The 20,458-nt window shown below is 40.9% G+C and overlaps 1 protein-coding gene across 1 annotated transcript; it reads right to left on the bottom strand.

Moving 5' to 3' along the window:
- Positions 1-12,894: 12,894 nt before the first annotated feature.
- UBQLN3 (ubiquilin 3) lies at positions 12,895-14,895 on the bottom strand. Its single transcript, XM_063095860.1, has one exon. It carries the CDS (start codon positions 14,863-14,865, stop codon positions 12,895-12,897), a length of 1,971 nt encoding a protein of 656 aa, XP_062951930.1. The 5' UTR covers positions 14,866-14,895.
- Between the last annotated feature and the right edge of the window lie 5,563 nt (positions 14,896-20,458).

Raw genomic sequence — 20,458 nt, 5'->3', positions numbered from 1 at the left:
GGTTTTAGTATATGTTAGGTTAAAGACTGAACCTGTATCCAGTGGCTTCAGAGAAAGAAAAGATGAAATAAGTCCTTATTATCCAGAACTGGGTTTTGCTTTCTTTGCGACTTTAGCCCGAAGTCTACTCAGCCCAGCCAAAAGATACTGAGTGTTTCAGGCACACAAGCTGTGGACAAGAGGCAGTCAGTCATAGCCAGCATCGAGAGAAAGAAGAACATGGGTTCTTGAAGGCTATGCTCCACCACAATTAGGTAGAGAAGGATGCAGTTTCCCACAACAGCCATGAGGTAGACAATACAGAAGGGAATCATGATCCACACATGGAATTGCTCCAGGCCTGGGATGCCCACCAGAAAGAAGGATCCTGGCTAGTAACTGCTCAGGTTGAAAAGAACCATGACAGACTAGGATGGCACAAGTCCCAGGTCCTGCAGACAGAGGGTGATAAAGGATAGTTAGAGTCACTTGAATCACTCTTAATTCCAACCAATCATTAGTATTGACTCCTAAAGATGGAGTCATGTAGAAGCCATGTAGCTTCTTATCTAAAGTGGGACTCGTTTGAAAAGAAAAATGTTGAGATTAAGAATGGTGGGAGCAGCCTGCGTAAACCAGCATTGTCCCAGACACATCAAGGTGTACAGTTATTCTACCCAAACATCACTTCTTTCTTTGGCCACACCCATTAGTTTATGCAAGTTCTCCAGGAAGCCTTCTAGACTAGTTACCAAAGTACAGGATAAATTTTTTCATGGGTTAGTAGATTAGAGTGTATATGACTTAAAGGACATCATTGATTGAGATCTGCTGGCTGTGTCATTAGGGCATACTGATCTCTGCCCCAAGACAACTACTCATTCCCTTCGAGGCTACCTGACAACAATGGTTCTTAGATTTGTGAGGTCAACACTCCTTTATGCCATCTGAAAACCTAATTCAGTTCAGCAAACACTAGCTGAATTCCTATGCTGTGATAAATAACATGTGGAACTCAAATTTGAATTTAAAAAGTCCCCTATATCTGAGGATTGTGAGCCCTTTCTCTTCCAAAAAAGTAGTTTTCCTGCACCTTATACACCATACAAGTGTGTAATATCTTAATAATTTGCACTTAGTAACATTATTGGTCAAGATTTCTGTTCAAAAGAAGGACTGTTTCTTTGTGAACACACATTCTATTAGATAAACCCGTAGACCCCAAACGTACTCTCTCAAACACAAAAACCTACTGCTTACATTCTCAGGCATTCCCTGATTTATACTTATATTCTCTCCTACATTTTGCCAACATATGTTTATATGATGTCCCACATATAATCTTAGCACAGTTATAAACTCTTCCCCCTTCTCTCTCTCTCTCTCTCTCTCTCTCTCTCACACACACACACACACACACACACACACACACATGCACACAAAAGAGACTATAAACAAAATATTTTATGGTTGGTTTTTGTCAGGTCCACAGGCTTTATAAATTTCTAAAACCTTTACTCTGGGAATTTATCTTTTGAAGACTTGGTACTATGCTTTTCCTCTTCTGCAGCAATGCCCTCTCTCCACACCCATTGTGTTTATTCACACAGAAAGTGATTTATACTCTATAGATAACCAACCAAACAAGGCCAGGGACTCCCAGAATCAGCACTAAGGTGCAGCTTGGGATGGTCATATGCCTCATATTTCTAACCCAGGAAAACCAAAAATCGTGTTCGACCTTATGCATACTCTCACTTATCTCCTTCTTAGACTCAGTTCACAATACATTTTGTCTCTCAGACAAAGGCTCAGATTCTCCACTCTTCTGATTTTAGCAGAGAAGAAACGGGATTTTTTTTTCTTTCTGACTTTTCTTTATCAATAAGTAAAACTACCTTTGTTATAGTTTTACTGCCCTACTCTACAGCGTCTCCACAATTCACATGTTCTAAGTTCTGAGAACACAGTCCAGACTTTAAACTGGGGACCACAGTCCAGCCCTCTGTCTGCTGAGGATCCATGTTCTCTTGCTTAGTCCCCTTCATCTTGGTTCTCTTATGCACTGGGGACACAGAACTCACCTATTACTAACATTAGAGACCTGGTTAGGTTGTCGAGCCTTCGTGTTGAAAACCCCCCTTCTATGCTACTCACATCCTCAAACAACATAAGGCATCAGCATCCTGAAACCATGTACTTTGAGTCACAGCTCTCCCAGCTTGTTTGAGGTCATCCTTTACTCATACATATATGGGGAAAGGTCCTCTCTGGCTTCTATATTTCCATGCACTCAAGTACAGTAGATGTTAATACAGTCATCCAAACGCATTCATAAACACACACAGGCACATAGGAAGTTAACTCTCAGGCTACTCACTCTGCAATCAGACAAATCCACAACTTGGGATAATTCACAAAACAATCTTTTATTTATTTTTTCTTTTTTACTTTTTTCAGCAAGTCAATGCCATTAAAGAGAGGCTGGGCAGATGGAGATAATACATTTCTAGATTAAAATAAATTTAAGAGTATGAAAAACCAAATGCAGTGTAGTCCTTGATTAGATTCTGCTTAAACAAAGCAGGTATAAAATGCAATTAATGACTAATTGGGGAAATTTAAATATGAAGTCAGTCTTATATGATATAATGGGATCACTGTTAGTTTTATTAGATGTGATAATGGTGACTCCTCACACATACACATATACACAGGTGTCCACAGTATCTTAATAAAATACTGGTCCAGTGTGTGTGCTCTGGAGCCAGAAATTTAGGTTCACAATTTAATTTAATCTCAGTTCCACCATTTGATTAGCTAATTCATGTGAATTGTGGCATTCTACTTGAATTATATTATCCTTGGGTTCCTCATTTTTTAAAAGGACCTAATATCTCTAATTTTTACAGTTATTATTAGGATAAAATAAGACACACCCAAAACATATTCTTTAGTGCACTGCCTAGAATATAGTAAGCATACAACCAGTTTTACCTTTTAGATTCTATATTATATCATTAGTATTATCATCAGCAGTCAGACCACACAGTGAAGAAGACAATAGAAATAGACAGACACATAAAATCTAGCAAGAGAACCACTGGGCATACTTACATATCGACACACTTAATTCTACACTTCTGGTTAGGGTTATGGGTTCTTGTCACATGTCTGACACAGAAATCACCTGAAAAATAATAACCATGCCATACTTAGCCCAGTTGGATGAATGAACCTGTTCTAATCTTTTGGTGCCCATTCAACAGAGCATATCAGCAAGTACTGGAGACTGTGACCTCAGTTTATAAATGGGAGTCGATCATGCAAGAAAGTGATAGTGCTCAGTCCATGGCTCCTGGAAATGCAGCCCCGGACTTTCATTCACTCCTTCTCTCTCTCCAAACTCTACTCCCAATAAAACCTCTCCAGACATCCAACACTCACCTAGTCTTGGGTCTAAGGCAAAAGGGAAAGAAGAAAAATTGTGCTGACAGACACACAGAAGGGGCAGGCAAACCAAACACAGAAATGAGGAGAGGGGAAAGACTGGTAGAGAAGATGATTTCTTGACTATTTATTTTCTCTGTTCATTGCTCAATGTGGGGAAGAGCTAGGTAGTTCGGTTTTAGGAACCCTGACGCCCTCTCTTCTGATTGTCAAGGGAAGAAAATAAAGAAGTTTCTATTAACCCTGACCATGCCTTTGAGTTAAAATCATTTCACGTGATTTTTTTTGTTTGTTTGTTTGCATCTGCATGTGAGCTGATCAGTGCATGTGGGTCGAAGGCTGTGTGCACATGCACTCACCTATCATATCACCTAGGTTTCAAGCTCATGCCTTCACTTACCAGATAAAGAACTTTGTATAAATTACTTAATCACCATAAGGAGGTGACAATGTGAGTACCTACCTCTCAAGATCATATAAGAATTGACAAATTAAGTAGGGCAGTGCTTGCGAAAGTGCTTCATATAGTGGAAAATGTAATATAACATGATAATTTAGGGCACTTGTTATAATTATGATTGTGTGGCCTATTTCAAAGTATTCTAATACTACCGTTTAGAGTGGGGGTCCCAGAATCTCTTAGCTCTGCAGTGGATGTGTATGTCTTATTTTATTTTATTTTTTTCTGGACAACCAATATATAAGTGGATGTGAGCAGAAAAACTGGAAAGCAGGAAAAGCGGGTTAGAACTATTGCTCTGGGGTCAGATGTGGAACAAATCCTGGACTCTATTTCCTTTGAAGGACTATCTGAGGATGTTCCCGTTGGGCACAAATGGCTACGTCTTTGAAACATCTTTAGCTATATATCCCACTTCAGCTTCAAAACCACCATGTCCCAAACTGCATCCATTATCCTCCAAAACCTGCTCCTCCTTCAGTGCCCCTAAACTCAGTAAATGTCACCTCACTACTCATATGGATTTGTTTTGGCCAAACTATACTGCCATTCACTCTTAAACATCTCCCAAATCCATTCTTTCTCTCATTCCATTGCCTGGCTATCATCTGTTGCCTAAATTAGTCTAATAACTTCTTAAAAGATCATCTTTTGTCCATTTTTATCTCCCTCACTGTATTTTGCACACTGCAGACAGACTGTTCTTTCCAGAGTGTACATCTGATTATGTCATTTCTTAGCTTAAATCTCATTTTGTTTCCATCTTGGGGGCTTGACACTTGCTATTTTCCTCTGTCCTTATCTATCTTTATTTTGATCTTTGTGTGACTGCTACATTTTCATTATTAGGGACTCAAGTTAAAACTTCATTATAAATTTGTCATTAGTAAAAACAATATAAATAAATAAAATTTATTTCTATGGAAAGAATGTTGGAGCTGCCTATTGGTACTGTCAGGTATATCTGGAGGCCCTGAACCCTAGGAGGTATTTATCCTGCAATTCTAACAGCCAAGTCGGTTTCTCTGAGTTTGGTAAATCCAGTCTCTCTTTGTTCTATCTATAAAGATATTCAACAATTACCCTTAATAATAGGCTCCAAAATTACTGATTTGTTTGGCTTTATGCCAGCCATAGGCATGATTCCTTCTGGTTAAACACAAAATACAAATAATTTCATTTTCAATGGCTGTCTTTTTATACCAGTATTTCAAGACTATTTATTTATTGAAAATGTGGAATTTTCTTGGGCCATTATTTTATAGAAAGAATGGGCAGGCTAAAGACATGGAAATTTTTAATTCTTACCTTTAGTGTACTCTCTGTTCCCTCATGGAGAAATCTGTCTTTGACTGTCGATTCTTTATAAAGAAGCCGATTCTGGGTAAGATGCATACGTGAATACGTGGTGCATATATAAGTTTATGTAGAATTTAGAGCTTAATCTTGTCATAAAAATGTAGGGAAATAAAAATATTTTTTTGTTAAGTCAGTTAATGATTTCAGTGGACTAAAGTAGAAATACGCTGTTGGCCTGCGCTCTTTATTTATAATTCATACCTTAAAATTTTGAACTATGACCTCTGCCCTTTACTTCTACTTAAATAGCAACAGCAATAAACTAGTATTTAAAAAAAAAATCATTTGACACACTTACTAATCACACTTAAGTCCAATACTTTCAGTCCTTTTTGGTTTTGGGGACATGTTCTTTAATTACCAATTTTATTTACCAATTAAAATCTGTTGATCAAATGGAACAATGTTTAATTAGACTGAAGGGTAAGTTTTTGCAATCAATTGAACTGCATGTTGACCACAGTTAGTAATAATGTACTGTAGATTTCAAAATTGCTAAAAGAATATATTTTTGATTTTCTCTTCACAAGAAAAATAATAACATGGTGAGGTGATAGATACAAGGTATCTTCAAAAAGTTCATGGAAGGATTCACAGCATCGTCTAATTCTTTTTTTCCGTGAACCTTTTAATATATCCTCGTATGTTAACTAGTGTGATTTAATATTTCCACAATATATACATATATCAAAACATCACATCGTACCCCATAAATATACACAATTATTGTTAATTAAAAATAAATTTTAAAAATGTTAGAAAAATATAATTTTATTTAAAAAACAAACATGGTTTGGTGGGATTGTAAAATGGTACAGCTGCTATAGAAACCAGTATGAACATTTCTAAAAAACTAAAAACAGAACTACCATGTGACTCAGAAATCCTACTTTGGGGTATAAATACAACAAAATTGAAAACAGAATCTCGTAGAGATATTTGCATACTCATGTTCATTGCAGCATTATTCTCAGTAGCCAAGAGATAGACGCAATCTAAGTGTTCACTGACTGACAAATGGGTAAAGTAAATGTAATATACACATACAGTGAAATATTATTCAGCCTTAACAAAAAAAAGAAGGAAACAACACGAATGAACCTGGACAACATTATGCTAAGTGAACTAAGACAGTCACAGAAGGACAAATGCTGCATGATTCCACTCATGAGGTAGCTATAATAGGCAAAATTATAGAAGCAGAGAATGTAATAGTGATTGCCAGGAGCTGGAGAGGGAGGGGAAATTGGGAGTTGTTCCATGGGTAGGTTTCAGACATGTTTGATGGGTAAGTTCTAGAGATCTATTGCACAACAATGTGCATATAGTTAACAATATGTAAATGTATGTTTTGTGTTTTTTACAATAATTAAAAAAGCAAACATGTTTTAATTCATTAAAAAAATTAAAAAGTAAAGAAAAACATACTAAAATCAACAGTCACTCCTGTTAGTGCCTTCACTGTAAAGGCTTTGGCACCCTCTTTCATGCCTCCTGGACTCTCTGTACCACTCATGATGGCCATAAGTTACCACAGGGCTGCTGATGCAAAAAAAAAAAAAAAAAAAAAGCCCCTGTTGGTCTTATGCTATACATCATTAAAACAACAAATGACTGGATGCCTACTGGGCCTTTCTGAAAATAGACAATCTCACAGATACTAAGCCTGTGACCCTCCATATCCCAGGTGCTCATTATGCTTTGGTTTATGGAAACAGAACCTACGTGCTCAGCTACCAAGGTCTCCCTAAGGCAGGATGAAGCCAAACAGGAGCCATATATTCTACTTACAGAGGAGGTGACTTCCCCTGTTCTCAGTCCCTTGCCAAATGTCAGGGTGCTGAAGGAGGTCATCCCTCCCCCAAACCCCTGAGCTACCTGGAGAGAGCCCTAAGATTAACTGAGTAAATAGCAGTGGAAGTTTGTGGACTAGCAAAAGGCACTGCTAATCAATATACATGATGGACCTTTGTGATACATTGCTACTTTCTATCTTTTAGCCAGGATTTCTCAAATAACGGATGGGATCTCCAAAACATCACATTTGGCCAGATTTCAGGCAGTCTCTTTAAAACGGGATGCCCTGGTCAATAAATGGTCCCATCTTTGTATTTATTATTAACTAACTATTGGGCCATTACCTAAAAATTGTCCTCTTCAAAATAAAAGCAAAAAACAAGCAAATGAAAAAATCATCTGGGAATCTCTCGTTTCACAGATATATCCAAAATATAAAACAAAATCATGCATATCTCCATGTATACTAAGGCCACAATACAGTGATTTGTTGGGATACCCCTTATTCCTTTCAGAGTTATAGACATTACTAATTATAACCAAGACACGCAATTCACTTCTTAAAATACACCATGCTGGGTTATGGGAAGAGGCATTCAATAGATGTCATGTCCCTGATGGTCCCAGATAACTGATTTAATTGAGAGGCATAAAGGTCTCCTCAAACATCTTCTTTTCAAATTCCAGTCAGGCAAATAATCCCTTAATGAGTTTCTGCTTTGCCCCAGGCCTTACCCTATCTTTATAAATTTTTTATGTTACCCCCATCCCATAAGGATTGGAGGTCAGATTGAGGGCAGATACTCTCCTAGGACTCATTAGTCATAAATCATCCCACAGGTAGGGAGCTGCTCATCTGACATGCTCATCTGAGTTGTTCATCTAAGCTTCCAGAGAAAGTTCTAGATTACTGTGGAGTATACTAACATTTATAAAGCAAATGTATTTCACAGGGCCTAGTTTCCAAAGCCCTGTAGTTTCAGGTATAACCTACTTTTTTAAAATTACACATAGAAATGTTAACATTGCAAAAGACAGGAAACTTTCCCCAGGCTAAAGTCTCTGATATAGATAAAGAATTGTAACACAGCAAAGTTGCTGGCTCAAGGACAGATGCCTTTGGAGCAGGTTAACCTACTGATTGATATGTTGAGTTTCTTTATCTTTGCATAAACATGCTAAGGAAATTTCTGTAGGGAAAGAAAATGTTTGCTAAGAACAAAAGCTTTTGTTGGTGGATCGACTTAACCTTTTGCAAATTGCATTATGGAATGTCACTTTGTTATTTCACTGATGTTACCAGCTTCTATTGTTAAACTATACTTAACCATAACTCCACCTATGTTCCTTTTCTGTAACTTTCTGGCCTGGAGAATAAATACTGAGACAGAACCCCAGTTCAAGGGTTAATTTTCTGAGGAGGAATGCCTCTCTCTTGAGGGTTCCTGGAAATTAACCCCTTTGGGTTTCTCACTTCTCAGAGAAAATGGGCTTTGAGTAATCCTTTTTGCATTTCCGTCACCCCATGTGAGACAAAACAACAATTGCAAAGTGAGGGACTGAATCTCTAAAATAGAGTGTAAGTAGAGAAGGAAATTAGATGCTAAGAGAGCACAATTGTTCAACCCTTGACCTTCTAGGTCTCCTTATGTTTTCCTATAAAACTCTTCCCCAGTACCTCTCTATCAAGTTTTAATGGATAAATATGATAGTACAGCCACACCAAAAGGCAATTTATATTGTTAAAACAGGCTTAAAAGTTTGACTACTCCTTGAACTAATAGTATTTCTATTTCTGTGAATTTACACTAAGAAAATAAATACTCATAAATTTGGATCAGTGCTGGGGCCCACCATTTTTCCCATCTGCACCGTCTGCCTAGATGATATTATACCGTGGCTTTCAATAGCAACCATAAATCTCCAGCCTTGAAATGCATCCAGGACTCTAAACTTGTCATCTCCACTTGAAGTTAACAGGGACCTCAAATTCAACATGGTCAAAACAGTATTTTTTTTATTTCCATCTGTAAACCTGCTCCTCCCCAGTTATTCTCCTTCTTAGTTAAAAGGCCATTATCCTATTAACTGTTCAAGCTACAAAACCTTCTGCCCCATGTCAATTCCATCAAAAATTCCTGTCCACCAAGACTTAAAAACATATCCTAAATCTATCACTGTACATTTACTATTACCACGCAAGTCTAAACAATCTCTTGCCTGGACTTCTGCAGATCCCTTTACTAATGTGTTGGCTTTCACTCTTAACCCCCAACATCAACTGCTAACTTAATAGGCAAGGGAAACCAGCTCATGTCATTCTCCTGGTTAAACTCCCATCTGTTTAACCAAGGCTAGAAATGCCATGGACCTGATGATAGATTAGTGAGAATATGAACTATGTAACCTACTCTGCAAAACATTGCCTTTATTCTTTGCCTGATATTGTCCCTGCCTAGCCTAGTGGCATAGAAGTCCCACAACTCTGGGTCCTTTTGAACTGCTAGACTGCTTGTTTTGCAAAGGGTGCACTGACCAACTCATGTGCACAATTCACATTTGAGAACTCTGGAGGCCATAAGGAGCTAGGTCCACCCTCTCTTCTGTATCTTTAATGTTACATATCTCTTGCTCTGCTTCTTTGCTTTTTCAGTAGTAAACCTAAGTATCTACTAGGTTTATTTCCTAAGAGTGGAATCTACTTGAACTGGTTCTACATCATCGTGTTCATTAAAATTCTTTCCAGACCGTGGCATGCTATGTGGTCTGAAGCATGTGGGTAAAAGCATGTGTGTGTTACATAAACATCTGGCTTTCAATTAAACTTATTGAGTTTGTAACCCTGACAAACTAGTAATTACAAAATATCAACTATTGCTAGGCAACGTTGCTTGTGACTAAAAATTACTCCTGATTAGCAAACTGTCTCTGAATTGGAAAAAGCTATAATGTATCATAAAAATCTGAAGGGGATTCTTTGCCTTGTGCTTTCCTGAGTGTGGAGAAATTATAATAGGGCATATCCTTTGTAAGAGTCTGGAATATAGGTAAATAGAATATAATTAATTCTGTGGAACTGTATGTTTAAAAATGGTTCAAATGACAAATCTTATATTACGCATATTTTACCACGATAACACACACACACACACACACACACACACACACACACACACACACACACACACACACACACACACACACACACACACACACACACACACTAGCTCCTAAGGAGTATGAAGGCTATCTTAATACACAGCAACTAGCTGACTTGCCTAGTGTGGATTTTGTCTCCTAGTGCCAGGAACTATCATGTAGGAGAAGAGGGCTCCCGCGTGGCAATACTAACCTATGCGTGGGCTGCTATAAGAACTCTCATGGTTGAGAAATGTCTGATTCTACCCTGCTGATGAGCAACATTTTTCCTTTCTGTATTCTGTGTAGATTTGAGCCACGTGTGCCTTGTGGCAGTCTTAGAAGTTTATTTTATTAAACCGAAAGAGATCCCTTGATGGGAATATCAAAGGCTACCTCATTATCCCCCTGAGAAAAATATCCAAATTTCTTGATTAGCTACAAAGCCTCTCCAGGTTACAGTGCCTGTTCCTTTGACTTCCTGACGTTAGTGATTATCCCCTTGCCTACAGAGCTTGGCCACATGGCTGGCCTCCCTTTTGCTTGTGGAACACACAAAGTGCCCAACATACCCTTAAGGCCATCGTATTAGCTGTTCCCTAAGCCTTTGACGTTCCTCCACCTAACATTTACAAGGTTGTCCCTTTTTATCCTTCAGATCTCCTCTCCACTAAGGCCTTCTCAACCACTTACTGTCCTAGTCTCTTTAAATTACATGCCTAGAATTTATCAAAACATGATATTTTCCTATTTGCTTACTAGTTTTATTTTCTGTTTTCCTTCACTAGAATATGAGGCCCACGAAAACAGGGACATTATCATATTTGCTACTGCAACCCCAGTGCCTAATATAGTAGGTACTAACTAAAATAATTGTTACCAGGAAGAAAGAAAAGGTGGGAGGAAGGGAGGTTGGTGAAAAAAGAGAGATTGGATTAAAGAAATAGACAATGGTTTACTGTTGTGGAAGTTTATGATGTTGTGCTCACCTAAGTATCAACAACAGGATGAATGTGGAACAAACACACGTGAGAATCCATTATGATAAGTGGAATTACTCAACTGGTCAATGTTCTCTTGACCCACTTCACAAGGTGTTTCTCCCATAGTCTCATCTCTCTCACTAATTTTACAACTAAGATAGTGACTGTCAGAGCAGAATCTCAAACTTGCCATTCACACCATCCCTATCCCCCTTCTGACAGGATTATCATTCATCCAGTAGTTCAGGACCCAAACACAGAAATTACCCTTGATTCCTCTCTTTTCCTTACGCCTCACATTTAATTTATCAGCAACATAGGATTTCTCTTTGAAATATATCCTGAATGTGACCATGTCAATACTGGAAATGTGGCAATAGCATTCAAGCTGGTTTTTCTACTTCCTCTCTTGGCCATTAGCGTCCTTGCCTCCCACAGGAGTCAATCTCATCTTTTAATAATACTGTCACCTCGCCTCTTTATCCCAAACCACCAAAGTTTTTCTGATTATACTTGTGAAAGCATCCCTGAATGCCAATAAGCATTTAGTCTGAGATGCTGAGGGCACCTTATATGTGTTATGCACCCCCTACTTCAGTGCCTTTGTAAGTATTGGTTCATCTGCAGGAATATGTGTTCCTCCATGTTCAGAGTGTAATCTACATCTTTCTTACCACTTTTCAGGTTTAGGCTCGGAGTACACACTCACAGAAGCCTTTCCTGTCTCCCTGACTACATCAAGTCCCTATTTATGTTATTTTATAATTCTCCACCTTTTTCTTTATAGTTGTCATCATAGTTTGGAATTATATATGAGCATTCTTCACATACTCAAAGTTTGAACTGTCCCTGCTACCAGATCATAAACTCATGAGGGCAGGATCATGTCTCTTTTACTCAAACTTAATACCTCATAGATAGCAGAATGCAGATCATGGGGTAACTGCTCAATTCTTGAGCAAGAAGTTTCAAGAAACCAACTCTTTTCATTTAGCTACAGAGGACTTTATAAACTCAGTGAAGTTCAGGAATCTTAGAGTTCAGCTTGAATCCTTGCTGCTCTATTTCCATTCACTCAGGGATCAGCATCAAATACTGAAAGTGGCAGCCACCTGTGGGATAGTCTCCAGGGGCAATAAAAAATAAGAAACTGTTCCCACTCTTCAGTCAGGCCGGTGGTAGGAAGCCCCAAAGAACAGATTACATGGTAGCAGCTCCTACGAGACACAAAATCTGGAGGACTTTTGGAAGACATCAGGAAAGTTGCAGCAGCGTTCCCTCCACTATTCTCCATGCCTCTGAGTCTCTTAACCTCAAACCTTTTAGTTATTCTCCCAGCCCAAGCCATCCCATCCATTCAGAAATATCCCTTATCACCACCTCTTTTTCCACACCCTCCCCTTACGCAATATCCCACAAGAATCAGACTCAAGCAACGGCTGACACTAGAGATTGGATGTAATTGCATCTCAAGATAGGCAGAAGCAGAGCTCACACTGGGGCCCCTCGGTGGGACAGTGGCAGGGGTGGTTGGGTCACACAGCACCCCCACCCTGTCTCTGGCTCTTAGTCTTCCTCATTGACTCTGGAACAACATCGTGTCTGCAGTAAAGGGCATCAAAGTAAATTTGGATTATAGTGCAGCTGTCTTCAAGAATGGGAGAGCTAGGGTTATTAGATATGGGGAAAGGCACAGAGGAAAAGATAGGGTTTGAAAGACTAGAGCTCCTATGACTGCCTCAGCTTCTCCACCGCAGCCTTCATATCACCCTTGGTGGCAATGAGGGCCTGAAGGTTGGCTTCAGGATTCAGAAAGCCCATGGCGCGCAGTTGTTCCAGCTGCACCTGGAAGTGAGCCTCAGGTTGCAGCTGCTGGGGATTGGCACCAGCTAAACCTTGCAACATCTGGAAGAAGGGAGTTGAACGGAAGCCCAGCTCCATAGGCTCTTGTGCTGAGGAAACCTCGGGAGCTAGGTTTGTCAGGGGAACCTCACACATACGGTCACCTTCTCTAGACTCGATACCTCCTACCACTCTCCCCAGCCCTCCTTGGCAAGGCATGAACCAGAGGAGGAGATGAGGTGCTTCTGTAGCCAAGATCTGCAGACCCTGCTCAATTTGCACCAAGGCTTGCATAGTACGGGGGTTCACCATGGCTGCCTGAAGGTGCAACAGCAGTGGCAGCTGTCGGTGTATCTCATCCTGCAACTGTGGCACCTGATTCACGCCAGCCGGCCTCAAAGACCTTGGATAAGCTTGGGATGGCAGCCAGGAAGGCTCAGGGGTTCTTGGAGGAGCTGCCATGGAGGAAGGAGGTGAAGGAACAAATGGAGCCCTGTTGGCAGAATCACCAAGCCCAGAGACAAGATCAGGCATGCTGTTGGGGTGGCCACTAGAGCCCTTTCCCACACCATTTTGGCCTCCACCTTGCCCAGTATTGTTCTCTGTGGGGCATCTCAGGAAAGCTGGGCAGGAGGACTTCCCCTTGATTGCCAATGACTCCCGGTGGAGAGGATGGCCTAACCCAGGTTCCTGGGATGACAGCGAAGTTGGGGAAACTCTTGTTCCTGGTGGTGGTGGTGGTTCCTGGCTTGGGCTGAAGGTGGATGCAGTCCCCTGTAAATAGGTCCCCAGGGACTGACTTGACTCATGTAATTGCTGGAGATAGTCATAGAGTCCTATATTACTTGGAAAGTTTGGAACCCTATTTCTAATTTTGGATGCATCCTGGTCCCCGGGCCTCTTTCCTTGCCTGCCACTTGAGCCTCCATACGTGGAAGTCCAGGGGTTGGGGAGAGGGTCACGATTCTCTATCCTTGAAGGTTGGCTGCTGCTGGTGGTGGCATTAGCAGGAGTGGTAGTTGCAAAGGGATTGCCACCAAACTGCTCCTGTACTGCATTCAACATTGGGTCCATAATATCTGTGTACATGGTACGAAGCACACTGTAGCCACCAGGGATGCTTTCCAGATTACTGAGTGCCCGGTCCTGGCTACGCACCATCTCTTGCATTACAGCAGGCTTCCGTAGAAACTCCAGCGTCTGCCTCATGATTTCAGGGTTGTTGAGAATATGGCCAATCTCGGGGTTCTGTTGGATCAGCTGCTGCATATGGGGGTTTTCAAGAACTAGCTGGTGCACCAGGCCAGTGTTGGACAGCAGACCCTGGACAAAGGGTTCATCAATGGGCTGAGTCAAAATCTCAGGCACAGATACGTGCTGCCACATAAGCGAGCTTAGCTGCTCGGGGGAGCCACCAGAGGACAGGCCCAGTCTGTTGAGGCCTGTGAGGACACCTAAGCTGAAGGTGGGAGGCCCATCTGCTGAGCAAATGGAGCTTGGAGGAGGGAGTGACCTGGGGCTTGGGCCTGGGGTAGGGACTGAAGCAGCTGGGCACTCACTGTCCACAGCACGGCGCTGCATCTTGATGACCAGATGGACGGTGAGGCCGTCTCGCACTCCGCACTGGGCCAGTGAATCAGGGTCCTTGAGGATCTTGCCAGCAAAGATTAGAACCAGCTGATTAGGGTGGGCCCTAAAGCGCTGGGATATCTCTTCCTTCAGCTGCTGGATGGTGCATGTGTCTGTAACTGAGAAATCCTCCTTGTCCTTGGGTGTCTTCACTGTCACCTTGATAAGGTGGGGATCCTGGACTGGCACTGGGCTGCCCTGAGACAGAGCATCTCCGCTTTTGGCCATGGTGTGCAGTAGGAGGCCCAAGTCTGTGGGGACACAGCTGGGGGAGGGGACAGAAGATCAAGGTCATCGTTTCAAACAGGGATGAAAGTAAGAAAAATGAGCAGGAAGAGGGTCTTGGGTCTTGTGGCATGAGTAGGGTCCACATGGATGGGTAATAGAGGTCCCTGGGACAGATGCTTTTGAAGGACTGTGGAACTGAGAGAGGCTGGGTCAGAGTAGAGAAATGTGGAGCCTGAGAAAGACGTCGGCAGAGGATGAGTGAGGGTGAAAATGTCAGAAGAAAGGCCCAGTCTGGGGAGTACATACCAATCTGCTGCGGCCCCAACTTCACTTTTATGCAGGGCTCCAAACCACCCTCATCTTGCTGTACTGCCACCCTGAAGCCTTCTGTGCTGGAACTCAGTCCATCAAGTCACCTGTGTGACATCAGTATGACATCACAGCCCCATAAAATGGATTCCTGAGAATTCTCTAAGGTTCTCTGGATTCTCCACCATTTACCTCTTCTATTTCCTTTAACTCAATTGTCTCCTTCCTAGTGAGTGTCCTGGGCTGACTACTTCCTCTCAACACAAGTGCCCTGCTTCCAACACAAGCATGTGTGTGGTATGTGGAGGCCAGACTGGAATGGACAATTGCAAGAACTGCTTCGTCCTTTGCATCTGCATTAAGAACCAAATTCAGCTACTTCCTCATTTCAGGTTTTCGTCCAAGCATGCTATGTCCCCGTTTTCCCATCTGATTCAGTATTAACAACCAATTTTCAAAGTATTGATTTGCTGGTGGATAGGATTTGGGCCATAAGAGAGGGATCAAGGATTACATGAAATTTTCCACTTTACTTTACATTTTTACTATCCCCCAGAGAAACTCAATGAACTGATTCTATATTTACTGTGATAAAACAGGTAGACCAGGGAATAAGACGGTTGTTAAACAGAAAATTAACAGGTTCTATGGCTGTAAAAAAAATTAGGAGGTTGTTATATTCGAGGTGTCTATTTTGTTTCCAGATGGAGATGTAGTAAAGTAATTGAATAGAGTGTGTCAAGCTTTCACCAGCATTTAGGAAGAGTTAAAATAATCTGTTGGTTGAGATTATTGAGTTAGTGAGTATAGAAAAAAGAATAGAAGTAAAATATCTGAATCCTTTAGGTCTACAACATTTAGAAGTCTGGAAGATTGGAAGAACTCAGCAAACTGAGTAGCAATAAAACAGTAAGGCAGAACAGAGAGAAAAGCCAAATGAAGAAGAGATTCAAAAAGGAGAGAGCAAGCAGCTGTGTCAGTGATGCTGGCAGGTCAGTAGCGTAAGGACTGAGATTGACCACAGGATTTGACAAAAGACAGAAGTGGAGAGCATGATGATACCAGGTTTGTAAGGGGTGTGGGGGCTGTGAGGGAAGCCTGACTGGAGTGTGTTTAAGAGCAAATGGGTTGGAAAGGAAGTGAATCCTGCAAAGCACTGTAAATGAGGAAAGGGGATGATGGCTATGTGGGAAAGTGGCGTTAAAGTCCTTTTAGTTTTGTTTTGTTTTTCTTATGATGTGAATCAAACCTAATTTTTATTCTAATGGGAACAATCTAATGAAGAGGAAAAAATGATGCAGGAGAAAATAAAAACAATTTGTAAAATAAGTCATTGAATAGACAGGTTAGAGAGATTGGGAGCACGTGCTCAAGTGGAGAGCTTGATGTAGGAACACGGACAGTTTACTCATTACAACAGAATGACGGTCAGAGTGTGAGTTACCTGGTTGAGTTGGCAGTGGGCACAAGTGGAAGTCTCTTCTGATGACTTTTTGTTAAAATAAGCAAAACATCAGCTGAGATTCAGAATTAAAAAGGGGATGTTGAAGATTTGAGAGGAGCAAAACACGTGTGAAGAGATCATCTCAAAGAATAAGGTAGTGAATTGACTGGGACAGTAGATCTCCAATTGTGGTCCCTAGATACATCATCGGCATCACCTGGAAACTTGTCAAAAATGAAAAATGTGGGCCCCATTCTAGATCTACTGAATCAGAAACCGTTGGATTTTTTTTTTTTTTTTTTTTTGCCTACACAGATTAGTTAAAGAATTGGATATAACCATGATGAGTTTACCAGTGAGTGTTATTCCTGAATGTTCATATTAATGAAACACAGAGTAGCCTTGAAGCTAAAGAACTAGGGTCAAGAAACAGCAAGAAAGAAAAAAAAAGTGTTTCTTATAGAAGAAGAAAATAGAATAATGTTTACCAGAAGCTGGGAAGGGAAGAGTGAGGGAAGAAAGAAAGTTCGGTCAATAGGTTCAAAATTACAGGTAGATAGGAAGAATAAATTCTAGTGCTCAAGGGCAACTGTACCTAATAATTTTGTATTGTATACTTCTATATAGCAAGAAAAGAGGATCTTGAAAATAATTACCCCAATAAATGATGAATGTTTAGTAATGGATATGCTATCCACCCTGAGCGGATCATTCTATATGAATTGAAACAACACACTGTACCCCATAAATATGTACAACTAAAAACAAATAAATAAGCAGCAAGAAGGTGCAAAAATAAAACTCATTTCTATATCCATGGGGAATGAAAATAGCAGCTTTCACTGTTAGAGAAGCAGTTTCCTCAGGGGTCGGCAAGATTTCTGTTATAGCAAAAAAGGAATGTTTATAAAGAAGATTGTAGATATAAGGGTTTTGCTGTTGTTACATTACGAGCTCTAAATGGTAGGGTGGAAAGATTTGAAGAATTGGTGGTGATTGAAAAGTTGAGTCAGATGAGGGATTTTCAGAGCACATCGGGATAAAAATAAGAAAAAATGACACAGAGAATTTGGCCTTTGTAGGGAAGATATGAAAAAATGGTCAGAGCCCTTCAGATGTTCAGAATCTTGCAGAGCATTTGCTGCAAATATCCATGTGCACCCAGGTCTTCCTTGGTTATTATCTAATGTAATTGCGTATGGGCACCCAGGTGTCCTGGGTTATGGAACTAAATATAAAGGACTAATGGCTCCAATACACGGCGTTTCTCTGGATGCTCCAGGAGGCCACTAAGGCAGCTGTTCCTAGCTCTGAATAAAGCCCATTAATTTTTAAGCCATGGCTCCAGGACATTTTCCTATTACCTAGCTCATGGACCTGCATGTGAAGGGTTTGTGACCCAGTCTCTACAATGGGCTTGAGGGGTCTGTGAGCCCTAGCCCTAGCAATACAGGCTTTTTATGTAGATTGAAGCAAATATGATATAAGGCTTGCTCAGATCAAAAGAGACATGTTAATGGGAAGGTGTAAATTCCATTTTAGCTGTAATTTCTTTCTTGAGACTTACCTTTTTGGTAGGTTATGGTAGTGAAGTGGAGGTCTCTAGCAGCAGGCCTACTAGGAGCACTTGGAAGTTTATGTGCCTGTCCTTCAGTCTTGCTGATGGCCATATCAGTGTTGGGGAGAGCTGTTGAGCACACAAATCTGTGGGTTTCTATGAGAGTCCAGAGTCTAGCCTTCTCACCACATCCATTGCTCCTACCTTAATTCCACACTATCATTGTCTCACCTTCTCTGTTGGAAAATCCTTCTAACTGGTTTCCCTGCTGCCCTAGTTTCCTTCTACCACAGTCTATTCCCCACTCAGCAGCCAGACAGATAAATTGAATTACTCCATTCCTTTGCTCAGAACCCACTAGTGACTTTATATGACATTCATAGTAAAATTCCGTCTTCGCCAGACCTACAAAGTTCTTCACAATCTGACTTCCTCTCCTCCCCCACTTTGTTTTCTTTTTTTTCACTCCACTTCAACTGCATCACCTCCTTATTCAAACACAACATGAATACCCCTAGCTCATGGCTTTTACTCTCATGTAGACTTCTCTGCCTGGATCATATTTTCCCAGGAAATAACCTGTTCAGCTCTTCCACTTGCTTTTGATTTCTTCTCTAATATCACCTTTTCAGAGAAGCCTGGTAGAGTTTGGATGTGTTGTCCACTCAAAGCTAATGTGGAAATCTGATCCGCAATGTAGCAGTGTAGGGAGCTATTTGAATCACGGGGGCAGATTCCTCATGAATACATTAATGCTCCCCCTGGAGGCTGGGGGTAATGAGTGAGTTCCTGCTCTATTCGGGCAAGAGCTGGTTGTTTAAAAGACCTTGGAACCTCCCCTCTCTCTCTTGCTTCCTCTCACCATGTGATCTGCTTGTACCCACTGGCTGTCTGCCACTGTCTGCCATGAGTAGAAGCAGCCTGAGGCCTGTGCCAGACACAGCTGTTTCAGAATCATGAGCCAAATAAACCTGTTCTGTATTAATTACCCAGTCTCAGGTATTCTGTTACAGCAGCACAAAATGGACTAATACATCTTCCCTGATCACTCTATCCTGATTCATTCTCCTTCATTGCACTTCTCACTGCCTAACATCTGTATAAGTTAATTTGAATACTGTATCCCTACAAAAGAAAGTAAACTCTGTAAATAATAATTTTTGTTTTGTTGCTCCTATTTCTTCAATGCCCTAAAAAATGTTGACTTATTAAAGTATGGCAAGAGGTTATTAAATTATTTAGTAATTGGACGAATGAACCACAGTTGGTTGCATATCCTGCCAGGCTGGGACACTCTGGGGTGAGGCAGGCCAAGGAGGAGATGGGGCCTTAGCAACTGTAGAAGACACAAGCTGCAAACTTGATACACTGAAGGGTGTGACACTCTTGGAAGGTGCTGTGCCCCATGGAGGGCTGGGTTTGTGGTGACTGGAACATACAGTGAGGTTGGCAACAGCTGTATCTCTGTGTGCACAGCCAATTGAAGTCCTATGCTTGTGGCAATGGCAATTGGTAAGAGTCTCCAATGATAAGTGCTCATCAGGACCTGGTTGATACGTGGGTTATTCTTACTCAGGCCTACCAGGTTCTTCCACTTTCAAACTTGAACAATTTGGGTTTGAGAAATCAAAACAGTCTTTTTGACTAAATATCTGTTCTTTCTATGTAACGTTTTCCTTTCTGTATGAGTATGTTTTGGTTTTCTTCCCCTACATGTCTGTCTGTTTATGTGTCTCTACAAATGTGTATCTGTGTATGGCTGTAGGTACCCATATGTGACATGGCTGTGTATATCTGTGTGTTGACTTCATGTGCCTAAAGATGTAAATCTTTTGCTTTGTGAGCTGATGTACATGTTCATACCTGTCTGAAGCTACATATGAATATTCTTGTATATTTGAGGGTGGTATATGTAACTGTGATTCTTTTTATTTCTATATGAATATGTGCATGTGGTATGTGTGTCAGTGTGTGTTCATGTACTTCATGTACTTGTATGTATGGCAAATGATACAGAGATATCTCTTGCTTTTTTGAAAGAAAAAAAAAAAGAAAAAGAAAAAGAAAAGCCAAACCTCAGAGGGGGCAAGTTGGTGTAGCCATTTTATTGACAGATCTTCCAGCCATGGCCAATGATGTATATTCAGTAGTGAAAGCATTGGTTGGTTACTCCTATTCCAGGGCTTCTCCTGGTTGGAAACATCAGGAGAGGTGGAAAAGGCAGATGAGGTGGTCAAATGGATCAGCAAGCAAGTAGCAAGCAAACAGGTAGGGCATGGCAG

The sequence above is a fragment of the Cynocephalus volans genome, chromosome 4 (assembly GCF_027409185.1).
Source record: "Cynocephalus volans isolate mCynVol1 chromosome 4, mCynVol1.pri, whole genome shotgun sequence".
NCBI classification, from domain to species: domain Eukaryota; kingdom Metazoa; phylum Chordata; class Mammalia; order Dermoptera; family Cynocephalidae; genus Cynocephalus; species Cynocephalus volans.
Note: the sequence above shows the minus strand (reverse complement) of the source record. Positions and strands in the feature narration are given on the sequence as shown.